General features: G+C 48.7%; 1 protein-coding gene and 1 non-coding gene across 5 annotated transcripts in view; both read right to left on the bottom strand.

Moving 5' to 3' along the window:
• Positions 1–10,582: 10,582 nt before the first annotated feature.
• ATG16L1 (autophagy related 16 like 1) overlaps positions 10,583–24,299 on the bottom strand; it is a 37,752-nt gene continuing 24,035 nt past the window's right edge. For all 4 annotated transcript variants that reach the window (XM_044913772.1, XM_021679030.1, XM_021679031.1 and 1 more), the window contains 8 exons: positions 21,516–21,586; positions 20,716–20,787; positions 15,481–15,601; positions 15,103–15,208; positions 13,726–13,875; positions 13,534–13,581; positions 12,918–13,019; positions 10,583–12,161 (listed from right to left, as the gene is read on the bottom strand). In XM_044913772.1, the coding sequence (XP_044769707.1) occupies positions 12,068–12,161; positions 12,918–13,019; positions 13,534–13,581; positions 13,726–13,875; positions 15,103–15,208; positions 15,481–15,601; positions 20,716–20,787; positions 21,516–21,586 (764 nt within the window). In that variant the 3' untranslated portion in view covers positions 10,583–12,067. The remainder of the gene's footprint in view (positions 12,162–12,917; positions 13,020–13,533; positions 13,582–13,725; positions 13,876–15,102; positions 15,209–15,480; positions 15,602–20,715; positions 20,788–21,515; positions 21,587–24,299) is intronic.
• Positions 16,128–16,355, bottom strand: LOC123324496. Its single transcript, XR_006539859.1, has one exon.

Here is a 24,299-nt window from a genome sequence, read left to right as displayed (position 1 = left end):
CCCTTCCGAGCCCTGATCTGTCCTCTCCGCTTAGTATCTCCCGCTGTTCTCAGAAAGGACTTGGGCACCCACTTTCCACATCATCCTGCACCACACCCCCCTGCTCCCCCACACTGTTCTTTTTGCCTAGAACAATCCTCTTCTCTCTTCAACTTGCTGACTCCTTTCACACTTCAGTTGCTGGAAGAGAGGAGTCCCATCCTTGGGAGCCTTCCCCAACCTCCCTCCCGGGCTGGGTTGGAGGCACAGTTGCCTTTGACCTTGTGTGGGAGATTATTGTATGGTCTCTCTTCCCTTACTTGACTCGAGGCTCCAGAAGGGCAGGGGCCCATCCCGTTGTTTCCCTCACCATTGTGTTCAACAGCTGCTTCCAAGAACATTCAGGGAATAAACAGACGGGACTCTGTAGCCATTAACACATTTACATATTGAACTTGACATGGTATCTGGGAATGAAGCAAGTCTAAGCAGAAAGCTGGTTCTAACATTTGAAATGTTAGCATCTGTGGAAACTTCCGGGGGTTTCCTCTCTGCCTAGACAATGCCTGCAAGCCCTCCAAGATTTGATCCCTTGTTACCTCTGACCCTCTTTTTTTTTTTTTTTTTAAGTAGGTTTCACGCCCAGGATGGAGCGCAATGCGGGGCTTGAACCCACAACCCTGAGATCAAGACCTGAGCTTGACCAACTGAGCCACTCCGGCGCCCCTGACCTTAGTTCTCACTACTCACCCACTTTGCTCCAGCCCACTTGTTTTCTTTGCTTTTCTTCAAACCTGCCTTAAGGCCTTTGCCTTCTTCCCCTTCTGGAACACTCTTCCCACAGAGAGCCCCTTGGTTTGCTTCCTGTGTTCCTCTGGGTCTTTACTTCAGTGTGACCCCATTCACCCTGCTGCCTATCACGCGCCACTTCACCCAAAACTCGCCGCCTCCTCTGCATTATTTTTCTCCATAGCACTTGTCACTGTGTCCCATGCGTGTATCTTGTTTCCTGTCTGTCCCCTGCCCCGTCGTTACTAGCATGTAAGCTCCGGGAGTGCAGAGATTCTTCTTTGTACCTATCCCATCTCCAGCATCTAGAAGAGGGATCTCACTATACTTACAGCACATGGAGGAGTCACTGGAGGAGTCAGCAACAGTGTGAGAGCTGGTAATAGCTAAAATTAAGAAACAATATTTTTAATTTCTATGGGAGAAAACTTTTTTTTTTAACAGAGAAATGCCAGCTACTAAATGCAAAAGGAATGATGGAAGTAGAAAAACATGCTTTGACAAACTCTGATTGGAATAATCATGACTTTTGATTTGCTGTATGTTTTTAAGTTTGTTTGTTTAAGTAAACTCTACGCCCAACATGGGGCTCAAACTCACAATCCCAAGATCAAGAGTTCCATGGTCTTCAGATGGAGCCAACGAGGTGCCCCCTATTTTCTGTGTTTCTGATGCTTTGACATCCGGGGCTCTGCGGACCCTGGAGAGACTGCCCCTCCCAGGGCTACCCCTTTCCCTAGAGACAGCAAACTGCCTTTCATATGCAAACTAACCAATCGGAGCCCAGGCGCCTCAGTGGCCTTGGTTCCTCCTGGGACAGGCTTGAGCCACTAGTGCTTTGCCCTAATCATCCCCAGACCAGGATTCAGCCAACTGGAGAAAGCCCATCACCATAGAGCCAGATGAAGTTATTCAAACTCTCCAATCTTAAACCCACTTATCTTGCCTCACCAGTTGTTTCCTGTGGAAACCACAAGAAGCCTCTTGCCCATGTTTTCCCCTCCAACCCTCTGCCTCCTGACCAAACATGGTGCTTCCCCAGGTGGCCCTAAGTGGCAGAGGCTGCCCCCTCCTTTCAAGAACTGTAACAAATCATCTTTTCAGAGGCCATTGCTTCCTGATCTGTTGGTCTTATCATAGCTGAATGATCGTAAAATTCCCTCTAAAATTACTGATGAAATGATTGACTCAAACAAAGATTATTCATTGGGGTCACAACCATCAGGTGAAGAGCTGATGGAGATAGGGCTGTCCCTGTTAGCACCACAGTGATGGCAAATGGATCCTGGGCTCATCACAAGGTGCTAGCCCGGCTGCACAGCGGGGGACCAGGCATGGTCCATGGTCAATCTTAGCATTGACAATGGTGCCAGCCAGACATGATGTATCACCTTGGGTGAACTGGAATCCATTAAGCATTTTGACATCACTTCTGGTTTATGGGAAATGTGGGGAACAGAGGAACAAGCTAGAAGACACCATGAGAGAGCTCTCAGATGAACAGAAAAGTAGCTGGTGTCTTTCATAAGCCAATGTCACAGAAAAGGGAGGTACTCAATTAAAAGACACTCAAGGGACTCAACATCCAGATGTAATGCGTGGTCCCAGACTGGATCTCCAGTTGAAAAACAGGATCTACAGGACATTTGGCTCCATCAGGAAATCTGAATAGGGTCTAGGTGACGTGTAAGACAGAAATATCTGGAATAGGAAGGTAGAGATTGTGACCACACAAAGGTCATAGGATGGCATGTGTAATACGACCACACCTTGCAAACACACACACACTGTGTGTGTATATATGCACACACACATACGCATACCTATATGTATATCCACATATATGCATTATATGCATGATCTTCAAGGATACGTACTAAGGAGCTAACAGTGGTCTCTGTGTGGTAGGTATGTCAGGTTTTATTTGTATTTAATTTTTTTTTCTTGTCTGTAATTTAAAATTTTTCTCCAATGGGAATCCAAGCTGGTGCAGCCACTCTGGAAAACAGTATGGAGGTTCCTCAAAAAGTTGAAAATAGAGCTACCATACGATCCAGCAATTGCACTACTGGGTATTTACCCCAAAGATACAAATGTAGGGATCCGAAGGGGAACGTGCACCCCAATGTTTATAGCAGCAATGTCCACAATAGACAAACTATGGAAAGAGCCAAGATGTCCATCAACAGATGAATGGATAAAGAAGATGTGGTATATATATATATATATATATATATATATATACACAATGGAATATTATGCAGCCATCAAAAGGAATGAAATCTTGCCATTTGCAACAACGTGGATGGAACTGGAGGGTATTATGCTGAGCGAAATAAGTCAGTTGGAGAAAGACATGTATCATATGATCTCATTGATATGAGGAATTCATAGTCTCAGGAAACAAACTGAGGGTTGCTGGAGTGGGGGTGGGTGGGAGGGATGGGGTGGCTGGGTGATAGACACTGGGGAGGGTATGTGCTATGGTGAACGCTGTGAATTGTGTGAGACTGTTGAATCACAGACCTGTACCTCTGAAACAAATAATACATTATATGTTAAAAAAAAAAGAAGAAGAAGAAGAAGAAGATAGCAGGAAGGGAAAAATGAAGGGGGGGAATCGGAGGGGGAGACGAACCATGAGAGACTATGGACTCTGAGAAACAAACTGAGGGTTCTGGAGGGGAGGGGGGCAGGGGGCTGGGCTAGCCTGGTGATGGGTATTACAGAGGGCACGTTCTGCATGGAGCACTGGGTGTTATATGCAAACAAAGAATCATGGAACACTACATCAAAAACTAATGATGTAATGTATGGTGATCTACATAACATAATAATAAAAAAATAAAATAAATAAAAATAAAATAAAATAAATGGAGAAAAAAAATTTTCTCCAAGTCATTTACTTCTCCTATAGCAGAAAGGTTAAAAGATAACATTGTTATAAATTTAAAAGAGTATCTGATTTTCCCCTTAAAAACACCCCAACAAGAGAAAGACAAATGACCGGGGTGCTTCTTTTAGTGTCCCCATCGGAAGGGCTGCAGCATCCGGGACCGGCTTTCACCTCTGGCTGCTCTTGGGACACCAATTCTCATGGTTTTGTTGGCACCAGGTGGCTGGGGGAGGGGGGGTGAGGGGGTGCAGACTGACGGACTTCAGCCACTGACCCGCCAATTCCTGGCAGGTGGGGAAAACGGGGCGGTGGACTGGGTACCGGACCTCATGCATTTTGGAAATGTAGTCTCTGGTAGTCATTCCCAGCCTCTGGTCAGTGATGAATTTGTCTCTACTTGGCAGAAAAATGAGAAAGAAAAACAAGGGCACAGTTGTAAACTTTGTCATGGAGCCAAATGTCTTCACTGTAAAGGACTGTCCTCCTTTTTTTCTGAGGTTATGAAGTCCTCAATTTTTGGATATTAAAATGTCCTTCTTCTTTTTCCCTATCTTGATTGAGGTAGACTTTACATACAAGCAATTGTGCCCATTTTAAAGTGCAGTTTGATGAGTTTAACTATCACTATGGTTAAGACATAACCTTTCCACCCCCCAAAAGTTCCCTGGCCCCCCTATTTTGGTCAACTCCTCCACCAACCCCCCAATCTCCGGCAACCACTGATCTGCCTCCCGCCACGAGTTTTTCATTTTCTGAAATCTATTGTGAAGTTTAGAACATAGAGAAAAGTTGGAATAATACAATAAACGCCCACGTGGTCCACTGTGAGATTTGACAATAAGTGCTTCAGCGCGTGCGCTCACCTATTGCTTTTTCCTTTTGAACCGTTTGAAAGTAAATTGCAGACATCATGACACTTTACTCATAAATATTTCAGGATGCAGCTGCTAAGCGTAAGGACAAAATGTCCTTTCTTTTATAAAATAAAGATGAGAGTAGATGGCCGTTTAGAAAAAAAAAGAAAATCCTTACTTGGCCAAAATAAAGTTGCCAGCCTTCCCCTAGAGTTATTTTGGAAATTGCTCTATGAATGCCAAGTCTGGGAACCACTGGTGACAGCAGTACTCGCTCATCTGGGGTCCAGAGCCTGCTCCAAGCCTGCGCCTCACCTCCAGGGACCAAACGCAGCGCCAGCCAGCTCGCGGGGGTGGCGGGTTGGGGATGTTCAGTTTAAGAAGCTCAAGGGCTTCAGGCTTAGGTGATCATCTTAGGGCTTTATTAGGGCACATGCATGAGGAAAACCGGTATACCCGGCTAAACATCAACTACAAAATGAAAATCTTTTATCCTCGTTGCCTCAGTTTCCCTGAAGCAGAGAGCACCTGAAAAGACTGGGGCAACTCTATTTACAAAGAGTGCCAGGGAATCAGCTTTTAAAAGCCACCTTAATTCCAACATGGACCTCTTGGTCAACTGGCCTAAGGAATAGAGGGCTGTTATAGGTTGGGCTGGCTTCGAGTATCTGAAATCATAAATGGAATCCTGTGGGTTCTCAAGTTGGGCAGACTTTAAAAAGAATGTTGTCCAGGGGCGCCTGGGTGGCTCAGTCGGTTAAACATCTGACTCTTGATCTCAGCTCGGGTCTTGATCTCGGGGTCGTGAGTTCAAGCCCTGCATTGAGGCTCACACCCAGCGTGAAGCCGACTTAAAAAAAAAAGTAAATTAAAAAAATCAAAAATAAAAAGAATGTAGTCCACACTCCATCCCTTGTTTGGCTCTCCTCTACAACATCCACAACAAGTTGTTGAATGCTTCCAGGGATGGGGAAATCATTACCATCTTTGAAACAGTGTGACACGTGAGAAAATTCTTTGTTAGGAAGGACTCAGCTTCCCTTCTATTTCCCTCCATTGCCCAAGTTAGTCTAATCTCTTCCATGGGTGACTTATCCGTGATTAGGACACAGATGTTCATTCCTCATGGACGTTGCCACCCTCTCGTCACCCTGGGGTCCCACACCTGGGCAGATTTCGAATGTCCATCTTGAGGCATCGTGCTGAGAATGGCTCTTGGTGCTCCAGGTTTCCATGTTGGACAAACAGCCCGAGGCTGGAGTCCGAGGTTCTGTGGCCCCTGATGAGTCCCCTGAGACCGTGGGCAAGTAGCTGGGCTCACTGCTATTTCCTCTTCTGCCTCTGTAGAAGGCAAGCCCGTGATCTGCCGTCTCACAGGGTTGGGGAGATGACTCAAATGTGCAGAGAAGTCTCTTTTTTAAAGATTTTATTTATTTGACAGAGAGAGACACAGCAAGAGGGGGAATACAAGCAGGGGGAGTGGGAGAGGGGGAAGCAGGCTTCCCGCGGAGCAGGGAGCCCGATGCGGGGCTCGATCCCAGGACCCTGGGATCGTGACCTGAGCCAAAGGCAGACGCTTAACGACTGAGCCACCCAGGCGCCCCCAGAGGAGTCCCTTAAAAGGAGAGTCCTGTGCAGAGTGGGGGCGGGAGGATTCTGACCAACACTTCCCCTGGGCCTCTCCCACGAGAGGCTGATGTGCGCCTTAGTGCTTCTTCATCCTTGTCATGCTACATGGATCCCAACACTAGAGGGGCTTCTAGGGGTCATGAAGCAGCTTCAGGATTTTGTGGCCGAGCACAAATTGAGCAGCTCTCTCCTGAAGCTGTGCACACTTAGGGAGAGGCCTCTCGGAGGAATTGAGTGTTTGTGCACCCCTCCCCGCAAATCTACACGTGGAAGTAGCCCTAAGCCCCTGGTGTGATGGGGTACTGGGAGGTGATGGGGGTTGGATGAGGTCCCAGGGCGGGGCCTTGATCTGATAGGATTAGTGTCCTTGTAAGAGACACCCACTCTCCACTCTGCAAGTGCACTCGGAAGTCAGGTGAGCAGAGCAGCGACGAGCTAAGGCCTCGGGACGGAACCTACCTTGTTGGCGCCTTGACCTGACTTCCAGTTTCCAGAAGCGGGAGAAAGAAGTATCTGTTGTCGGAGCTGCACCGTCTGTGGTTTTTGTGATAGCAGCCTGAGCTAAGACAAGGGTCCATGCTTTTCTTCAGATAGATCAGCTGCTTGCTATACATCAAAAAAGTTTGAGGGGCACCTGGGTGACTCAGTCATTAAGCGTCTGCCTTCAGCTCAGGTCATGATCCTGGGGTCCTGGGATCGAGCCCCGCATCGGGCTCCCTGCTCGGCGGGAAGCCTGCTTCTCCCTGTCCCACTCGCCCTGCTTGTGTTTACTCTTTCGCTGTGTCTCTCTCTGTCAAATACATACTTAAAAAAAAACAAACCACAAAAAAACAAGAAACAAAAGTTTGAAAAAAATGGACACTGATCCAGTTTCAAAACTGTCTTTTGCTGGAACTAGACAGGGGTGGTGGTTGAACACTGTGAATATACTTTAAGATGGTTAGTTTTATGTGAATTTCAATAAATTTAAAACCAGTAAAAAAGAAATACACTTTTTACACTGTGACCCAAAACCTATACATACACGCACAGAACAGTTTCTACACAACACTTCCGCTTCCTCTGTGGTTTATTCTTAGGTTTTTAACTACTCTCCCTTCCTCCTCCTCACTCGTCCCCTTGGCTGGTTATGACCCACCCTTTTGGGGCTGCCTGGTTTGCTTTTTGCTGATTCAGTCCTACTAGATAAAAACCTGAGTGCCCACGGTGCCGAGCACCAAGAGGGGGTCCAGAGCCATGGAAGCCTGGTACATGGCCATGTGCAGGACCACTGTTCTCACGTGGGACACACGTACTGCTCCTATGGGGAAAGTCAACCAGATCCAGTGCGGGGCAGAAAAAGAAATCAGCAACAGCTATTGCCGTAGAATATAAAAGACCCAAGAGGAGAACAGAATGGAGCCTTTACTGAAGACAACTGCCACAATGGCTCCAATTGAGTCCTTTCCTGTCCCCATGCTGCCGGTGGCGCCATTCTTTTCCCCTAGCTGCCTGCCAGACCTGAGTGGGCCACCCTCTCCCAGCCATTCCCAACTGGACCAGCCCAGCCCACTCACAGGCCCGGGAGGGTAATGGTTGTTTCAAGCCATTACATTTTAAGGTAGTTGGTTATGCTGGATCCTGATCCAAATAAGCCCATCGTAGAAAACTCATTGTTGAAAACAGTTGGGAACATTTTAATATGGACCGGATAGTTGATGACACGGAGTTCTTGTCAACCCTACGAGGCTAACTACGGCACCGTGTCCTTGGTAGTCTGTGACATGCTTTAGGTTTGCTGTCAAACACTCGGGCAGAGTCGCCGAGTGGCGGGTAGATGCACCAGGGCTCCTTGCACAGCAGTTTCCTCTGGGTTCTGGAGCCACCGGACGTGCGTGTGCTCACGGTGCAGGTCAGCCAGGGTTAGACAGGGCTGTGCAGCCCCGGGGAAAAGTCACCAAGGAGAGTGGGGCTATGGGAGTACAGCATGGCTGGAGCACACAGAGGATGGAAGAAGTATCTGGAATGAAGGCAGGGGGGCTGGGAAGCACAGATGGAAACCAGGAGGGCTGTGCTTTGAAAGCCAGAGCTCCCCAAGGTACAAAAATCAAATTTTACGGAGGTGAAGCAGGTTAAGAATAATCTCCTTGACCGGAGACGAATCTTATTGGATGGTATCACTTTTCCTTGATTTTCTTCCAGAACCTATACAAATGGGTACATTTCACTTTATTCAAGATTTCCGAAGTTTATCATTGGCTTGAAAACGTGGGATTTCTGGTGAGTGGGCATTATCGTAGGGCACAAGAGAAAAGATGCAGTGGAGTAAAGACGTCCGCGTGGCCAGCCCGAGGCCGTCTGGTGTCCGCCTGCCCCTGCAGGCCCGGAGGGGCAGGCAGATTGGAGGCAGGGGCGCCCACTAGGGGGTCAGGACACTAGAACAGCTTCTCGCTAGGCTATGGCGACTCCCCCACCTGTGACATGGGATACATTTCACAGGTCACAGAATCTGAGAGCCACAGGCTCCTGATTACGATCCAAGGCCTCGCAGGAACCCAGAAACGTCCGTGGTTTCCGCAGTCTGGCAGTCTCGTGAGGGGAATTTTTTTTTTTTTAAAGATTTATTTATTTATTTGAGACAGAGAGAATGAGAGACAGAGAGCACGAGAGGGAGGAGGGTCAGAGGGAGAAGCAGACTCCCTGCCGAGCAGGGAGCCCGATGCGGGACTCGATCCCAGGACTCCAGGATCATGACCTGAGCCGAAGGCAGTCGCCTAACCAACTGAGCCACCCAGGCGCCCATCGTGAGGGGAATTTCATCACGGCTGCTCTTTCCCGGTGCCCACACGGGTGAGGAGTTTCAAGTGCACATTTCAGTGTCCAGTTCTCTAAGAGCAGGGTTGTGCCGTGACACGCGAAGACACAGGCAGCTCTGCACACCTTGGTCCACTTAAGAGATCTGCAACTTCCCAACCAAGCCGTTCCTCGGCCAGGCCGGCCCCTCCCGGCTGAGCAGCTTCCTCCACTTACCCCAGTGTCCATACACAATCTCCCGTGGGCCACGACGGGAAAGAGGCAGAGGGGCTTTGCAAGATTTATAGAACAAGACTACTGTATATGTGGTGCATGCTTTAAGAATAAGGCACTGAATTTGATTTATCACACTATTTTGGGAAATGACCTAGGGAATTCAAGTTCATTTAAAAAAAAGTTTTAAAATTCTCAACTTCTGAGGTATGTTAATTAACGTCTGGGTCAAAGCCGACACCACTTATGAGGGAGCATACCAGCTCCCACCGCCTGGGATTCACCTGGGAAATGGAGAAACTCCTCTGCCCACCTCCCACCCTCACCAGCATAGCCTGCAGCAGCGGAGAGGGACCCAGATGAGCTGATAGATGGGGGGCGTCAGGACCGTGAGTCAGATGAAGTCCTATTCCACTGCTGTGTGAGCCCACACACTAAACAGCTCAGACTTGGCAGTCAGGTAACCTGAAGAGAACTTCACGGTGCAGACAGATCTCAAACCGAAACCTCTCTGTTCAAAGTAGAGAGCAGCCAAGCTTCCCTCCAAGTTCAAAGAAAACAGGGTAATTGGAGGTTACTGCAATGCTTACTTTACGCTTCTTTTAAGAATGACTTACCTTCTTGAAAGTGACTGCAAAGGGCTCCTTCGGCTTTTTGGAGACAGCTGGCTGCCTCTGAGACTTCAGATCACAGCAGAATCCTGCCCCCAGGTGCTGGGCTAAGCGGATGTTTGGCTGGCCCCTCGGTAAAAGTCATTAAGGGAACCGGACGGGGCGCCTGTATGGCTCAGTCGTTGGGCGTCTGCCTTCAGCTCAGGTCATGATCCCAGGCTCCTGGGATCGAGCCCCGCATCAGGCTCCCTGCTCCTTGGGAGCCTGCTTCTCCCTCTCCCACTCCCCCTGCTTGTGTTCCTGCTCTCGCTGTCAAATAAATAAAATCTTAAAAAAAAAAAAAAAAGGGAATGGGACAGAGGTCTTGGGCAGTGGAGGGGGGGCCTCTGGGAGATCAGGATTTGTCCTAGCACAATAATTCATGCCCCTTCAGCAAAGAGGCCGGAGACCAGCAGGAGACAGGTATGGCTCATCATCAATCCTACAGACAAGTCTCCAGCGGGGAACCGGGCGCTCACACCGGCTACAGCGTGGAGCGGACGGCAGGAGTCTCGTGAGTTCGCTGGGTGCTCACAGGACAGACGTGGAGATTCACGAGACCCTTTGCTGTGTTAAGACTCACATGCAGCGTGAAACTGGAATGGTTTACAGGCAGTGGTAGCAGAGGCTTAAATGATGAACGATGAGGAGAGACCCCAGGAAAATAATAGCTGTTATTTACTAATGAACGAATACCATGAAAACAGATGAAAGAAACAGCTTTTTCTCTGAAGGACAGAGGGGCATACAATAACCACCAAGAGACAGAGTTTGAAAAGTATATAACAGATTTCTTTTTAATTTACAATCAAGTTCTGTTGGGCAACATAATTAAATAAATAAAAGATGCGCCCTGGCCTGTGAATTCCACCTCCCCTTGAGCTCTTGGAGCAGTAAGCTTGAAAGGGGGGCGGGGGGGAGGGCCGGGGAGGGAGAGAGGGAGGATGGACACGGCGCCCCTCCTCACCCAGCTCCAGCACTCATACCCACAGCTGTCCAGAGAACAAGTGTGGAAGGAAAAAAATAAAGTGCAAATTAAAAAGTGATGAAAGTATTGGTGTTTCGGTCACTCAGGAACTAAAATGATATACACAGGTAAAATGGTAAAGATAAATGTTTAAAAAAAAAAAAAAAAAAAGCCACAGGCCAGTTTTTCCCTGGCCTCAATCAGAACTCCTGAAACTTGAAGACGACGTTCCCATGCTTCTTGGAATGGGCTTCTCGAACTAAAGCACCGAGGGGGTATTGCACGTAGGCTTGGCAAAGGGGCAGTGACCCGGAACTGCTGGCTCCAGGCTAATACATTCGAGGCTTCCAATCCCTTGTCACCAGCGACTGTCACCGAGGCACACGGGGCGGAGGAAGGTGGTGTGCGCCTCGCCCACTTTCTGGGAGCCTAGAGATGGCCACAGGGAGCCACTCTATTCCTGCAGCAGCCCCGCTTCCCTGCAAGGTTTCTGCACTTCCTCTCCTACCTCCAGAAAGTATTTTGTAACCAAACTGAGATTTACTTCTCAACCAAGAAATAGGTGTGTAGCATCGTTAGGAAAAAAGGAAGCCCGAAGCTTTGAAGAACAGCTGCTTTCTAAGAACGGTTTAGGAGATCTAAGAAATTCCAACAGTAATCAGATGAGATCAGAGTAAGAGCCTCGTGATAATGACAGAGACCAGCAGGGAGGACCATGGTCCTGTCACCTCCTCAGAAATCAGGGCAGTCCCTGTGGGCTGAGGGCAGGGGTAATCCTGTTTGGGTTTCTGTTAATCCAATGATTCAAGTGAGTTCACCAGGAAAACCATCCCAAGGTGACAGGACATGCATTGGGCCAGAACCGACTCTGGAAGGACGGGAGAAAGCATGGAGGGAGAACCGACAGCCGCACGTGCGCGTGGGGCGTTCTTGGCCCTGCCGGCCAGTGAGGAGGCCGGCAGGTGCCCGTGCTCCCCCCGCTGAGGTATGAAGATCAGAGCCAGTAGTGTTTCCCACCCGAATCAAGGCAAGGCAAGAACCTGAACCCCTGCTAAGTGACTGCAGGGCCAGATTTTTTCAGTGTTATTCTTTCAGGCCATGAGAGACCTCAGCTAAAATCCTCAGAAATCCTGTTCAAAGGTAGGCCACGGCACCACGCGGCTCCAGCTCGTCTCTGGAGGTCGAAGCTGCACCCAACACACCACGTGCAGGACAGAGCCCGCAGGGGCTCCTGTGCTTCGCCGGCTTCAGCTCCTCTCTCTCTCTCTCTCTCTCTCTCTCTCTCTCGGGGGTGCCATCAATACTCTGACCATAGCACAGCTTTGCTTCCTTTGTCCACACTGACGACGTGGGAGCCGGAGGGGGACCATGCCACTGCATTGATGGACGAGCTTCAATGGGAGAGGTCAAAACATCTGTGAGATCTTAGTGAACTGAACGCCAGGCCCCCTGACATTCAGGGAGCAAGGCTTTCTCCAACGCCCAGCTTGCTCACCAGGACTGCTGGCCCTCACAGGCAGGCCCTTGGGAATGAGCATGAGAACTCAAAGGAACCCTGCACTGTACTTCAGGAAGCAGTTTAGGAATGAAAGGAGTCAGGTCGTACCAAGTCTACCCTAAGGCAGTAGCTCCCACCCTCCGAGAAGAGCCTCGGGGGACCGACTGAGGAGTGGACTGTGGCCACAGCCCCTGGGAGCAGGGAGAGGTGGTTCTGGAGGAAAGCCCCATCTCTGTTCCAACTAGCAGTTGAGCTTGGGTGGAGAGAACAAAGCTAAGCAAAACAGGAGCCCGGGGGACGACTGGAAAAGAGTCTATGAAAATCTATGTTTACAACCAGACTCTCCAAAGGGAGAAGGAGAAGCAGAGAGGAAAGAGGGAGAGGCGGCGCTAGATAATCAGAGAGGATGCTTTCCTAACCTTTCTCCAGCAGCCACTACTCGAAGGGCTCTAACTGGACAGCCTGTCGCATCACTAAGCACGAGCGGCCCCGGCCTCTCCCCACTGACTCTGCTCACTGCGGAGCCAGCGAGCGCACACTGTCCTCCCGGGGCTGATTCAGTCCATGCCCAAAGGGGGCAGGATCCCCAGGATAAAGTCACAGCACCTCCACACAACCTCAGGGGGGCTATCATCAGGGTTCCCCTTACCCATGCTGCTTGGAAAGGACCTTCTCCACCTTCCCCGAAAGTACGCTCCAGATGTAGAGAGAGCCCTCAGCCGAGCCCGCTGCCACATAACCACCATCAGGGCTGTGGAACAAGACCAGAAAAGTGTCAACCGCCCACCCCCAATTCAGCATCCCGTGGGAGAAGCGCTGGGCAGGCAGAGCGAGAACTAGGAAAGGAGGCCGCCCTTCTGCAGCTTCCCTAGAAGCTCTCCAACAGCTTTTTTTTTTTTTTTTTTAAGATTTTATTTATTTATTTGACAGAGAGAGGCAGCAAGAGAGGGAACACAAGCAGGGGGAGTGGCAGAGGGAGAAGCAGGCTTCCCGTTGAGCAGGGAGCCGGATGTGGGGCTCGATCCCAGGACGCTGGGATCATGACCTGAGCCGAAGGCAGACGCTTAACAACTGAGCCACCCAGGCGCCCTCCTCCAACAGCTCTTAGGAACATCAGCAAGGAAGGAGACAGTGACAGTGACCCCTGGTGCTGAGCTTCCAGGTCACTCCTGGACACTCCCTCAGGGGTGAGACAGTGGACACGTGCCCCTCTGGGATGCACCAGGTTGGGGGGTGGGCGGGGCAGGAGGAGCATCGCTACTCACCTGAACACAACTCTGGTCCAATCAGAGCCGCACTTGAACCCAGGCGCGCTGAAACCAACAACAGCACCATTACCCCGAGAGCTCACACCACTCGGGGTTTGAGAGAGCAGGGTCAGGGCCTCTGGTGTTCATGCGACCCCCAGAAAAACAGCAAGAGTCAAATAAAACCAAAACCTGCACGTCTTCAGTTACCTAAACGTCTGTCTGACGGCATTGATTCGCAGATCGATGATCTTTAGCAGGTCATCGCGAGAGCAGCTGAGGAGTTCTGTTCTCTCCGGGTTTAAGTCCAGGGCAGTAATCTTCCCCAGCAGCTCCATCTCCCTGACGATGCTCTCCGATCTACGAAAGTGATGGGAAGTCTGAGAAGACGGAACACGGAAGCGTCAGAACTTCCCCACGTGACCAGGACGCCATGCTCCATGGAGAGAGGGAAAGAAGGTAACTGGACTGGAATGCCTTACTCTTGAAGGACAGTGAACATGTCCCAATCTTACAGAAATCACCTCAAGGACTGCTTTTATTATTTTTCTCTCACTACATTCTATAGTAATAGTTTAAGTACCAGGACTCTGAATTGGGGAAGAATTAATTTCCTCGCCCATTTAGGGAATGCTATAGTAACTGCCAATCAGAGCTCCGGCTCAGCACGAGCTAAGCAGGGCTACTACCCATTCAGTACTCTTCCGGTGATGACGTGTCCACAGGGCCAAGGGCCCATAAACTTGCTCCAGTGGGTCTGGGATGCTGTACTGTACACGGACAAACGTGGGGCCTCTCGCAGGCTCCCCGCCTTACGAAGTGCAGCTCCAGGGCCCCTCCAAGTGCAGCTGGGTGATTCCAGGTGTGGAGATGGACTCCAGGGCAGAGTCCCCGCCCTAGGCAAGTCAGTCCCCGGTCTGGCTTCAGTTCTCCCCTTCCTCACCCCCCAGTGCAAACACTCCCTCAAACCCGTTCCCCTCCACGTCTCCTTTACTGCTGGGATGAGGTCCCCCGCTCCCAGGACACCGTCCAAACACCACTAGCACCTCTATGCACTTGTGCTCAGCGGTCCTTTGTTAAACACCCAACGGCTTACGGGAGTAAGTCACTTATAAAAGGCCATCTGATCCCAACCCACCACCGGCTAGTCCTGTCTGCCCACAGCCCAACCTAGCAGGCGGTGCTGCCTGGAAAGTCTGTCAGGCCCACTCACTTCCTAAGACTCATCCTGACACGCATTCTCTCATGTCCTTGGACCAAGGTGCCTGGCTCTACTTCAGAACACCTTGCAGACCTGCGTATCGGTCTTCCCTGCGACACTGCAGACCATCTAGCTGTCCCTTGGTTTACCTAGCAGCTGGCAAAGCGCCTCGAAAGCACAGAGAGTGTGCTCATAAGTGACTGCTGAACGAGACAGTCTACTTCAGGGTAAAGAATATCAAAGCACTGAGATAAATGTGGACTGGAGCTCATTTCTGCCACTTCCGGGATCTTAAAAAGCACACCCTACACACAAAACCTCATCAGAGCTCTGCCACGGGAAGACCCTCTCATCTGCGCCCCCCACCAAGCTCTGGGGTAGTATACCGGATATCCCAGAAGCGAATCTTCTTATCGAAATGTCCACTCATGACACACTGCTCCGTGCAAACGATATCGTTGCAGCTGGATCCTGCAAACACGGTCTTTATGCCTGAAAGAAGAGCGAACATTAGTAACCAAGCAGAGGCCGCTCCGGAGCTGTGCAGGGAGCATCGCTTCCCTCTGGCCCTGAGTAACCAGCGCTCCTTATTTAAACACACTCTCAAACACGGAAAGCTGGCACAACCTCAACGCCCCTCTGCATATAAAACCAGACTTGCAATGAAAACTGTATCACGCTAGGCGTAGGCTTTCATGTGGCAACAAACACCTTGAGGTTAACGTCTAATCGTACACATAGACAGAGAGACTGAATTTCCTCACAGACTTTGCTGCGTAGATCCCAGAGCTTGAGGGTCCGGTCATGACTTCCGGAAACAATACGCGCATTGTCCAGCAGGAACTTGGCAGACAGCACTTTGCCGCTGTGTCCCGTGAGTGTGTGCTAGGGGAGAGAACACAGCCAGGGTAAGCCGTGGGGGCGCACCATGCTGGAAGAGCTAGCTTCTCCAAACACCTGGAGGTATGGTCAGGAATATTCAGACAAAAGGATATGTGGCTCGACTAAACGTCCAGAAAGCCTATCTTTCGGTGTGGCCCAGAGGTGAGGAATCAAGAGGATGCGCATAAATCTCCCAGCACAAATAACAACAAAAAATCCAACACCACTAGTGCCAAGTTCAAGTGCCTCTCTCCTCAAAAAAAGGGATGGGCAGTTGGAGGACCTTTTTGAAATAAACTCTGTTACAGATACCCCCAGTCTGTAGTGTTCTTGCAATCTTCTTTGTAAGTCTGGATTGTATCAAATTACAGAATTTTTAAAAGCCTGGATTTTTACCCAGTGCCTCTGAAAATCCAGGCCCTATTTAAAGCCAGAACAGACAGGTTCCCTGCAGGCATAATTTACAAAAGGGAACATCAGGACTCTTTAAATAAACAATCAAAACCCCTGGGGTTTTTTTTTAATCAGAGGTCTCAGCTTGAAATGTCAGACCATAACCACAGATAGCAAGCAGCACTCCCAACAATCAAGCCCCTGGGCGGGTAGCTGTTGGGTGCTGGCCAAGGAGCCAGCACCGGGGCACCGCCCAGCACCGCCCCCGTTCTGCCCATCACGGCAGGTACTGGAGCCCCAGGGGATGCCAAGGGTGCAGGGAGGGGACCCTGGCAGTCAGATCTTTCACTACTCCCCATGGAATGCTTTTCAGTGTGGGTCAACATGCTTCTCAGTGCAAAATCTCAAAGGCTCAGAAGGCCTTCACTGAGGTTTTCTTTTTACCCAGCCAACCAACCAATAAATAAAAGCTCTGATATAGGGTGCCTGGGTGGCTCAGTTGGTTAAGCGACTGCCTTCGGCTCAGGTCATGATCCTGGAGTCCCTGGATCGAGTCCCGCATCGGGCTCCCTGCTCAGCGGGGAGTCTGCTTCTTCCTCTGACCCTCCCCCCTCTCATGTGCTCTCTCTCATTCTCTCTCAAATAAATAAAATCTTAAAAAAAAAAAAAAAGCTCTGATACACTCACTACAGCCACTAGCTTACTTCTAGGGTTTCCACACTGACTCCCAAAGAGGAGATCTCAGTTTGGTGTGAGATATTCAGCGTGAGAATTTCTGAAACCAATCTTCCCTCCCTGCTCAATGGAGCCATGCCACCTCAGCACAGGGACGGAAAACCTGGGCCCACCCGTATCCCCCCTTCCGAAGGGAGAAGCTGGTACACATTCAAAGACTCGTTTCTCCCACGTTTAAACCTCTCCGAAACTGGAACGACAACATACACTTGCCGCCAGCCGAGGGGCAGCTGTGCCGTGGCTGTGTAAAAACCTCCCACGGATCCTTCTCGTAAGGTCCCGAACACTCCAGCAACAAGGCTTACGTTCAATACAGCACAGGAGTAAGGATTCCACTCAGCACAGGTCAGCCAAACTGTACGGATCACTTGGGAAGGGTACTCCTCACGCTATGTAAATTAAGTTCGGAGAAAAGAACTACTTCATCAAAGAAATCAAAGTTTTGGGTACATTCACTGTTTTCTTTCTTCCTACAGAAGTAAAATCCCAGTTGGCAAACTCCGGAGGAAGAGACACTGCTCACAAACGGGCTTGTGAGCACACTCATTTTTGTGAGTTAATACTTTCATTGCCCTCATGTGAAAACACTCCTAAAAATTTATCCACTGCTCAAAGTAGTTTTCCACGTGACAGCTGAAGATGCTCCGGCTCTGGGGTCACAATGCTCCGGTTTTGAACAGCCGGGCTCGAACATCTGTGAAAGACGAACCTCTTCCTCCCGCTGTTTCAGTAGAAGGACCAAACGAGGTGATCCGTGCACAAGGCCCACTGCTGGGAGCATTAATGCTCTTCCTTCCTGCACCCGCTAAGAGCCTTCATGGTTACTCTGAGAGTTAAGTCATCTTCAAGTGGCGATTACAATTTAATGGAAATTTCTGTGCCCAACGGACACCGAGGTCACTTACCAACTCATGAGCACAAATAGTGCTACAGTGAACGGCTATAGGCACATAGCTTTCTCCAGGCTTATTTCCCAGAGTAAAACTGTTGGATTGATGAAAGAAAGGAAAGGGATACTGTTATTTCCTGCCTCTTCATATGTGTGTTAGCTTGCCTTTTAAAAAAGTCTGGCCTTCGGCAAATCCCGTCCTTGGAGGAAATCCAGCTGATGGGGTCCAGCTCCAAGCCCTCAAAGGTATGGAACGCAGCTTTCTCCAGGCTTCTTTCCATAATTTACAAAGTCCTTATCTTAAGCACATCAGATTTATGTGAAATTTTTATCCACTTGGTGTTTCTGATATTTCTTTTCAATATTCAATTCAATTCAATTTATTTAATTTTCAGGTTTTATCTTTCTTTTTCAAACAGTGGCTCCTAAGAGATGGGGCAGCGGGTTCAGACATCAGAGCAGCTTGGACCTCTCTTCTCCAGGGCCCTGCCAGGCACCCCCCGTGCCTCAGGGCAGACCCGAGGGCCACCCACAATGCAGGCAACCACCATGAGCACCAACCGGTCGACTGACCCCAGAAAAATGCAGAACTCGGTGAGGAGGTTTCTGAAGCACAAGCCACCATCTGAAAGCCAGTCCTGTCACTGTGGTTACTTTTTCCACGTCAACATTAGAGAAGTGAACAAGCTGGGCTGTTCAACCCCGTTCCTCAAGTCACATTTTAGAGAGCAGCTAGGCAATTTTCCAAGGACCTTCTGGATTTTTAAGGGAGTCTAAAACACCTGCTATTCAAGGGAGTCCTCTGTAAATACCAGGCTGTTTCTAGGACACCTTTACTACAAGGATTTAAAGCCAGCACTCAGCCGGCTGCTGCTTGCATTCTGGCCTCTCCCAACACCATTCCCTTTATCATAAACACTAAGGGCTTGGATCCTGAATTTCAGAACATGGACCTCCGTGTCTTCCAACATCCTCTGTTTACTAGGGTCTAAGTAGAAGCCAGAGCCTCCTACAAGAGGGAGCCTATTTACTCCTGGACCCCATAAGAGTTTCATGTCTCTGGGCACAAAGAAGACATTTAAAAAAGCCTCCTGATCTTCATCACACATACACGGAGAGCAGGCCAGATGCCCTCAAAGCCAGCTAGCCCAGCTAAGGAGGCTACCGTCCTGGCACCAGCCCCCAACCCGTCAGCAAGCCCAGCTGAAGCCTGGTGCTCCAGCACCCTGAGCGGCCTCTCCCGTGAAACTCGGCCCACCTCTGCAAACTAGCTCACTTGAAAAAAGTTTCCCAACATTATGATCTCTGTCTTCCAGGTCCGGCTCCCACCCCCAGGTCCTTATTTCCAACCCAAGGGCTGATGCCCACCTGAATACAACTCTTTTACCAATGAAAAATATCATCCTGCACAACTGGCTGACCCCTCAACTGCTTGCTGTTTTCCTCCAAGGGTCTAGAAGGAAAGGAAGATTGTATGTCCTTCTTCCCGGTGAGACAGTTCTGCTGTACCTCAGTCTCTAGACGCACTAGAATAGTCCAGGTCAAGCAGAGACGAGCACGGGGCCCAGTTCCCATTCCCATCTGGTAGCTGTGGCTCCTTAGGCAATTTTGTGGGCTTATCTGAGCCTTGGTTTCCCCATAACCTACCTCACCTTGTTCCCCTGGGGATGAAAAAGCAATGGGGTACATACAATATCTCAGTACTGGGTCTGACCCATAGGAGCCACTCAAGAAAAGTCCCTTTTCCTTCAGGCAAACTAACGACCGCAGACGTATTCAACCCTGTCGCAGGTGACCAGTAAGTGATCAGCGGTTAATAGAGCACAGCACAGCCCACGGCCGATTACCATGCTGCCGCGAGAACGGGCTAGGCCCTGTTGAGGGTGAAGTAGAGGGCTGCAACTGAAAACTTGTTCGAGTGTGGGAACAGATGTGACTATGCTTCCGCAGAGGGTCCAGCCCTGCCCGCGGGGGCCCAGCGACCCACGTCCCTATTCCTCCATTCAGACAAGAACACAAAGCGGGCTCTTCTGCTTTCACAAGGGAATGTAATCTTTGCCAGCTTCACGCCCCACACTTTGCATGTGTAGCCCTGGATCTTCTTCCAACTCAGAATGAAGGATCACCACCACCTGTGAGGTACTGACTGGCATCTAATACCGATGATGTTCCCTACAGCTCCTTCAAGAAAATGGAGAGCCTATGTGATAGGTTAACTGTGCATTTTTAAAGATTCTTCTAGCCGCATCCCGGCATCATCAAATCAGACCACTGGCAACAGACCATTCTGCTGCAGCTCCCCACCTCTCTGCAGATTTACCTTGAAGAGGCTCTCAACGCCATGCCTCGTGCGGGCTGACGTACAAAAGCTTGTGTCAAACTTTTTTCTTCATAGAGAGCTCAGCCTCCCTCTTACCTTTCAACAGCCTCTGCTTAATGAGCTCGTGAAAAGCGCTTCAGGCTTAAGGAGAAAAACGTGTCTCCAAATTAAGCTGTTTGTTTTTCATTAGAACCAAAGTGCTATAACCACCAAGTTTTGGTCTTTGTTGTGGAGGCCAAGCAACTTCTCCACAACTTTGGGTTCGCATGCGAATTCCTTCACGTGACCCCAACCTTCCCCTTTTCCCTCCAACCTGCTTCCACCTTGTGTCAAAGTTGTGGTTCTCGCTATCCTAAGTGCACCCTCATGTACTCCTATGTCCTACTTGCAGCTTTACTCTGTGAGCTCATTATTAGTCTTGGAGACAGAACTTGGAGACATAACAACTTTTACAACAATGCTGGGATCGCTGAGGTTCCGCTAAAACGGACACCTGCCCCAAGTATCTAGTTCTTAGGAACAGGAACACCCTGAGTCTTTTATGTGAAATGTGATGGCTTCCTTGTGCAAGTATTTTGAAACTAAATCTTAGATGAAGGAAGAATGTAACACGGAAACACAAATTCTCCCAAGGGGGAAAGGGAAGGGCAGGGGGAATCAAGTATGATTTTCAGGAAAACAGGATTCTCCTAATTCATCAACCTGCCATTTCCTACATTTTGTGCCTTGAGAACCTCACGAAGTTTGGAGATTATACTAACTTTCTTAACTGGGTCTTACCCGTAACCGATAATCATCCACAGTCCAGATTCGACTTGCAAAATCATTTGAAGCTGCTAGGAGGTAAGATCCCTATGGGAATAAGGGAGAGTGGGGGGTGGGGGAGAGACAAATTTTAGACAAAATAGAGGATTTCAGTCCACACAATACAAATTCCCTAAGAGCTAAGTCCAGAAAGGTTTACTGGATGCTCAAAAGCTGCATACCTGATGTGAATACCAACTGTTACCCCAGTATTCTGTCAACCCACCAACTGCGGTAAATCCACACTTTGCTCCTGAACTTGCTCAATCCTGCCATCCTGCTGGAATATTGCAGACTCTCCAGCCCAAACTGGAACTTGTCCTCTTGAGTTCATAAGCCACCCCTTCCACCCCCTTCAGCAATGGCAAATACCAATTCTCTACACACTGTCCAAGCTGCAGAGCCCAGAGGCACCGGCCTCTCTCCTCCCACAACCTCCCCCAACTACTGTCCCTGAGATCTGCCCGTCTCTCATGCACCTAGATAGACCCCCTCCCCTCCCCCTGCACCGCCAGGGCTTCAGCCGGGGCTTTTAGCAAGTCTGCAGAAGCACTGACTGGCCGGGGAACCGCAGACCTGCCTTCCCCACCCAGACTTCAATACGGTCACAGCCAGCACAGAATTTATAATCTACCTGCATCCTGACCTAACGCTGATTGGACTTAAGATTGAGAATAGCAGGGAAATCGTCTGAGTAATTTTTAAATTTCAGGAACTGGATGTCTTAAATGGTTTCTAAGCAAGCGCACTCATTTCCACAGACACGGGATACTCACAGCGCTGTCAAATTCGATGCTCGTAATTCCCGCATTACTGCCAGACAGGGAGCCCTTGAACTCACATTTATCTGGATAGAAAGAGAGAGGAGAGAAAGGAAAGTACGGCCAACACCGACGTTACAACGGGGCACCTGAAACACAGTGGCAGCCAATTAGAGGCTACAAAGAGCAGCCGTCCTGCACTGAGGCAGCATCTCAGAGCAGCGGGGCAAACACAGCAGTGAGACAAGAGTAGACAGCTGGTCAGCTGGAGGGGCCATGCGTGTGTAAGCCAACGCAGGGCCCAGCACTGCGCAGGCACTATGTTGTTCTTTTCAAGAACTTTCGAATCACCAATTCGCTTTACAAAGAATTAAGTGCAGGAATTTTAAAGACATGTCAATCTGTCTAGAGACCTTTAGTTCTGCAATTTCTCAGTAATTCAGATAAATACACCTTTGCGTTTGATCACTATTTGTATCGATTTAACAATCACTTCTGTAGAACCTGACTACTAAATTTTTTCAGAATCTATGTGTTAATTCTCATTAGGGTCTGAAAAGAAATTTTTTTTTTAGTTACATGTAACTGACTAGTCCTTAGAATGCCAGTAAAGCTAGTCTGGAGTTTCTGGAATTTGTACACTTCCCATCTCTGAGAACCAAAGATTCTGGCAATCCAACTGGCTGCCAGCACTCTCCTCCCCACAACCGCCCTCACCAACAGACCCAGCAGAGGCTCCTGGGTCCTGCTCTCAGATATCTCTGGCCACCATGCGGGAACTTTAATGATGTAGGCACAAACTGACAAGAGTACAAGTCTCAAAATGATGTGATTAAGCCCCTTTTTAAAAGGTACCTTAAGGATGACAAGATCAGAAAACAATTAGGGAATCATTCAAATCAAATTCATAAAAGGGGATGGGGGCGCCTGGATGTCTGTTGGCTGAGTGTCCGACTCTTGATTTCGCTCAGGTCATGATCTCTGGGTCTTGAGATCAAGCCCCACGTCAGGCTCCGTGCTCAGAGCAGAGTCTGCTGGAGATTCTCTCTTCCTCTTTTTAAAATAAATAAGTCTTTAAAAAAAAAAAGAAGAAGATTTTATTTGACAGAGAGAGAGAGAGAGCACAAGCAAGGGGAGTGGCAGACAGAGGGAGAGGGAGAAGCAGGCTTCCCGCCGAGCAGGGAGCCTGATGCAGGGCTCAATCCCAGGATCATAACCTGAGCCGAAGGCAGACACACTTGACTGAGCCACCCAGGCCACCCCCCTCTATAAAATAAATAAATCTTAAAAAAGAAGTTCATAAAAGGAGAGCACAAAATTGGAAACATTTCAGAGAACAGCCTTTTCTCTTAATCCTTCTAACTGGTAATAATTATGAATACTGGTTTGGAACTGTCAAATACATTTAGGGTCAGGATTATTAAACTGGTTGATGAAGCCCACCCTCTGAATTTATTTGCAAAATACCTGTATAGCACATTTAATGCCTCTTCTTGGATCCTAGCTTTCATTAGATTTTCAAAAGTCAGAAAAGGCCAATATCCACTAAATCAGGTCTTTATTTAGATTAGATCTTTATAAAAATATTGCTGTAAATTCTAAGAAATATCGCTTTGGCTTATGCCCAAGATATCAGTCTATTTCTCTGGCAGTTAACACATTGCCAAAATGTAAAAAATGACCAACAAATACTATTCTACATAAGAGGTTGATTTCAAACCATCAAAAAAAAAAAAAATCCTTTCCAAAGTTCTTTACCTAGAGGGCACCAAGGGAAGGTATGTCAACATCCCAATGGAGCTTCTGCAAAAAATATTTTTTTTTAAAGATTTTATTTGACAGTGAGAGACACAGCGAGAGAGGAACACAAGCAGGGGGAGTGGGAGAGGGAAGAAGCAGGCTTCCCGAGGAGCAGGGAGCCCAATGCAGGGCTCGATCCCAGGACCCCAGGATCATGACCTGAGCCAAAGGCAGACGCTTAACGACTGAGCCACCCAGGCACCCTGCTTCTGCAAAATTTTGATAGAGCAAGGACAGATGCTCCTACTGGGCAGAAAATGCCATTCTTCTGATACTTTAAAAGGGTAAAAAATAGGACCCCCAAACTATTTTATAAAAGGCCTTTTGTACTTAGTCTCTTCCGAGATTCAGTAAATATTATCCAAGGAGAAAAAACCTGCCGACTGAATAAGTGATTTGCAGAAGAAATGCCCTATAATTAGGCCATAACTGATATTTGGCCCCCAAAACTATATAAAGTGCTGCCAAACAGTCTATGTTATTTCTGTAGACCCAGTAGAAAGTTCTCATTTTATTGACACAAATTATGCCAATATTAATTTCCATTTACTTCCTTTTCACAGCAGCAAAAACCTAACACTGTTACTAAAGGTTGGTTCTAATTTTCTTTTTTTTTTTTTTAAAGATTTTATTTATTTATTTGCGAGAGAGAATGAGAGACAAAGAGCACGAGAGGGAGGAGGGTCAGAGGGAGAAGCAGACTCCCCGCTGAGCAGGGAGACCGATGCGGGACTCGATCCCGGGACTCCAGGATCATGACCTGAGCCGAAGGCAGTCGCTTAACTGACTGAGCCACCCAGGCGCCCTGGTTCTAATTTTCTTATAAGCGCTTTTACTACCAGGAAGTAAAAAGTATTTCTAGAGTTATTTTTATTTAATCACAAGACATAATCAAAACAGATGATCTGCTTAGATTTTAAAAACCCAAATCTCATAAAACTATTATTATGATATGCCTTTATTATTGTATTACCACGATTTTCACAATTATCATTCATA

Source organism: Neomonachus schauinslandi, chromosome 3 (assembly GCF_002201575.2).
Source record: "Neomonachus schauinslandi chromosome 3, ASM220157v2, whole genome shotgun sequence".
Lineage (NCBI taxonomy): Eukaryota > Metazoa > Chordata > Mammalia > Carnivora > Phocidae > Neomonachus > Neomonachus schauinslandi.
Note: the sequence above shows the minus strand (reverse complement) of the source record. Positions and strands in the feature narration are given on the sequence as shown.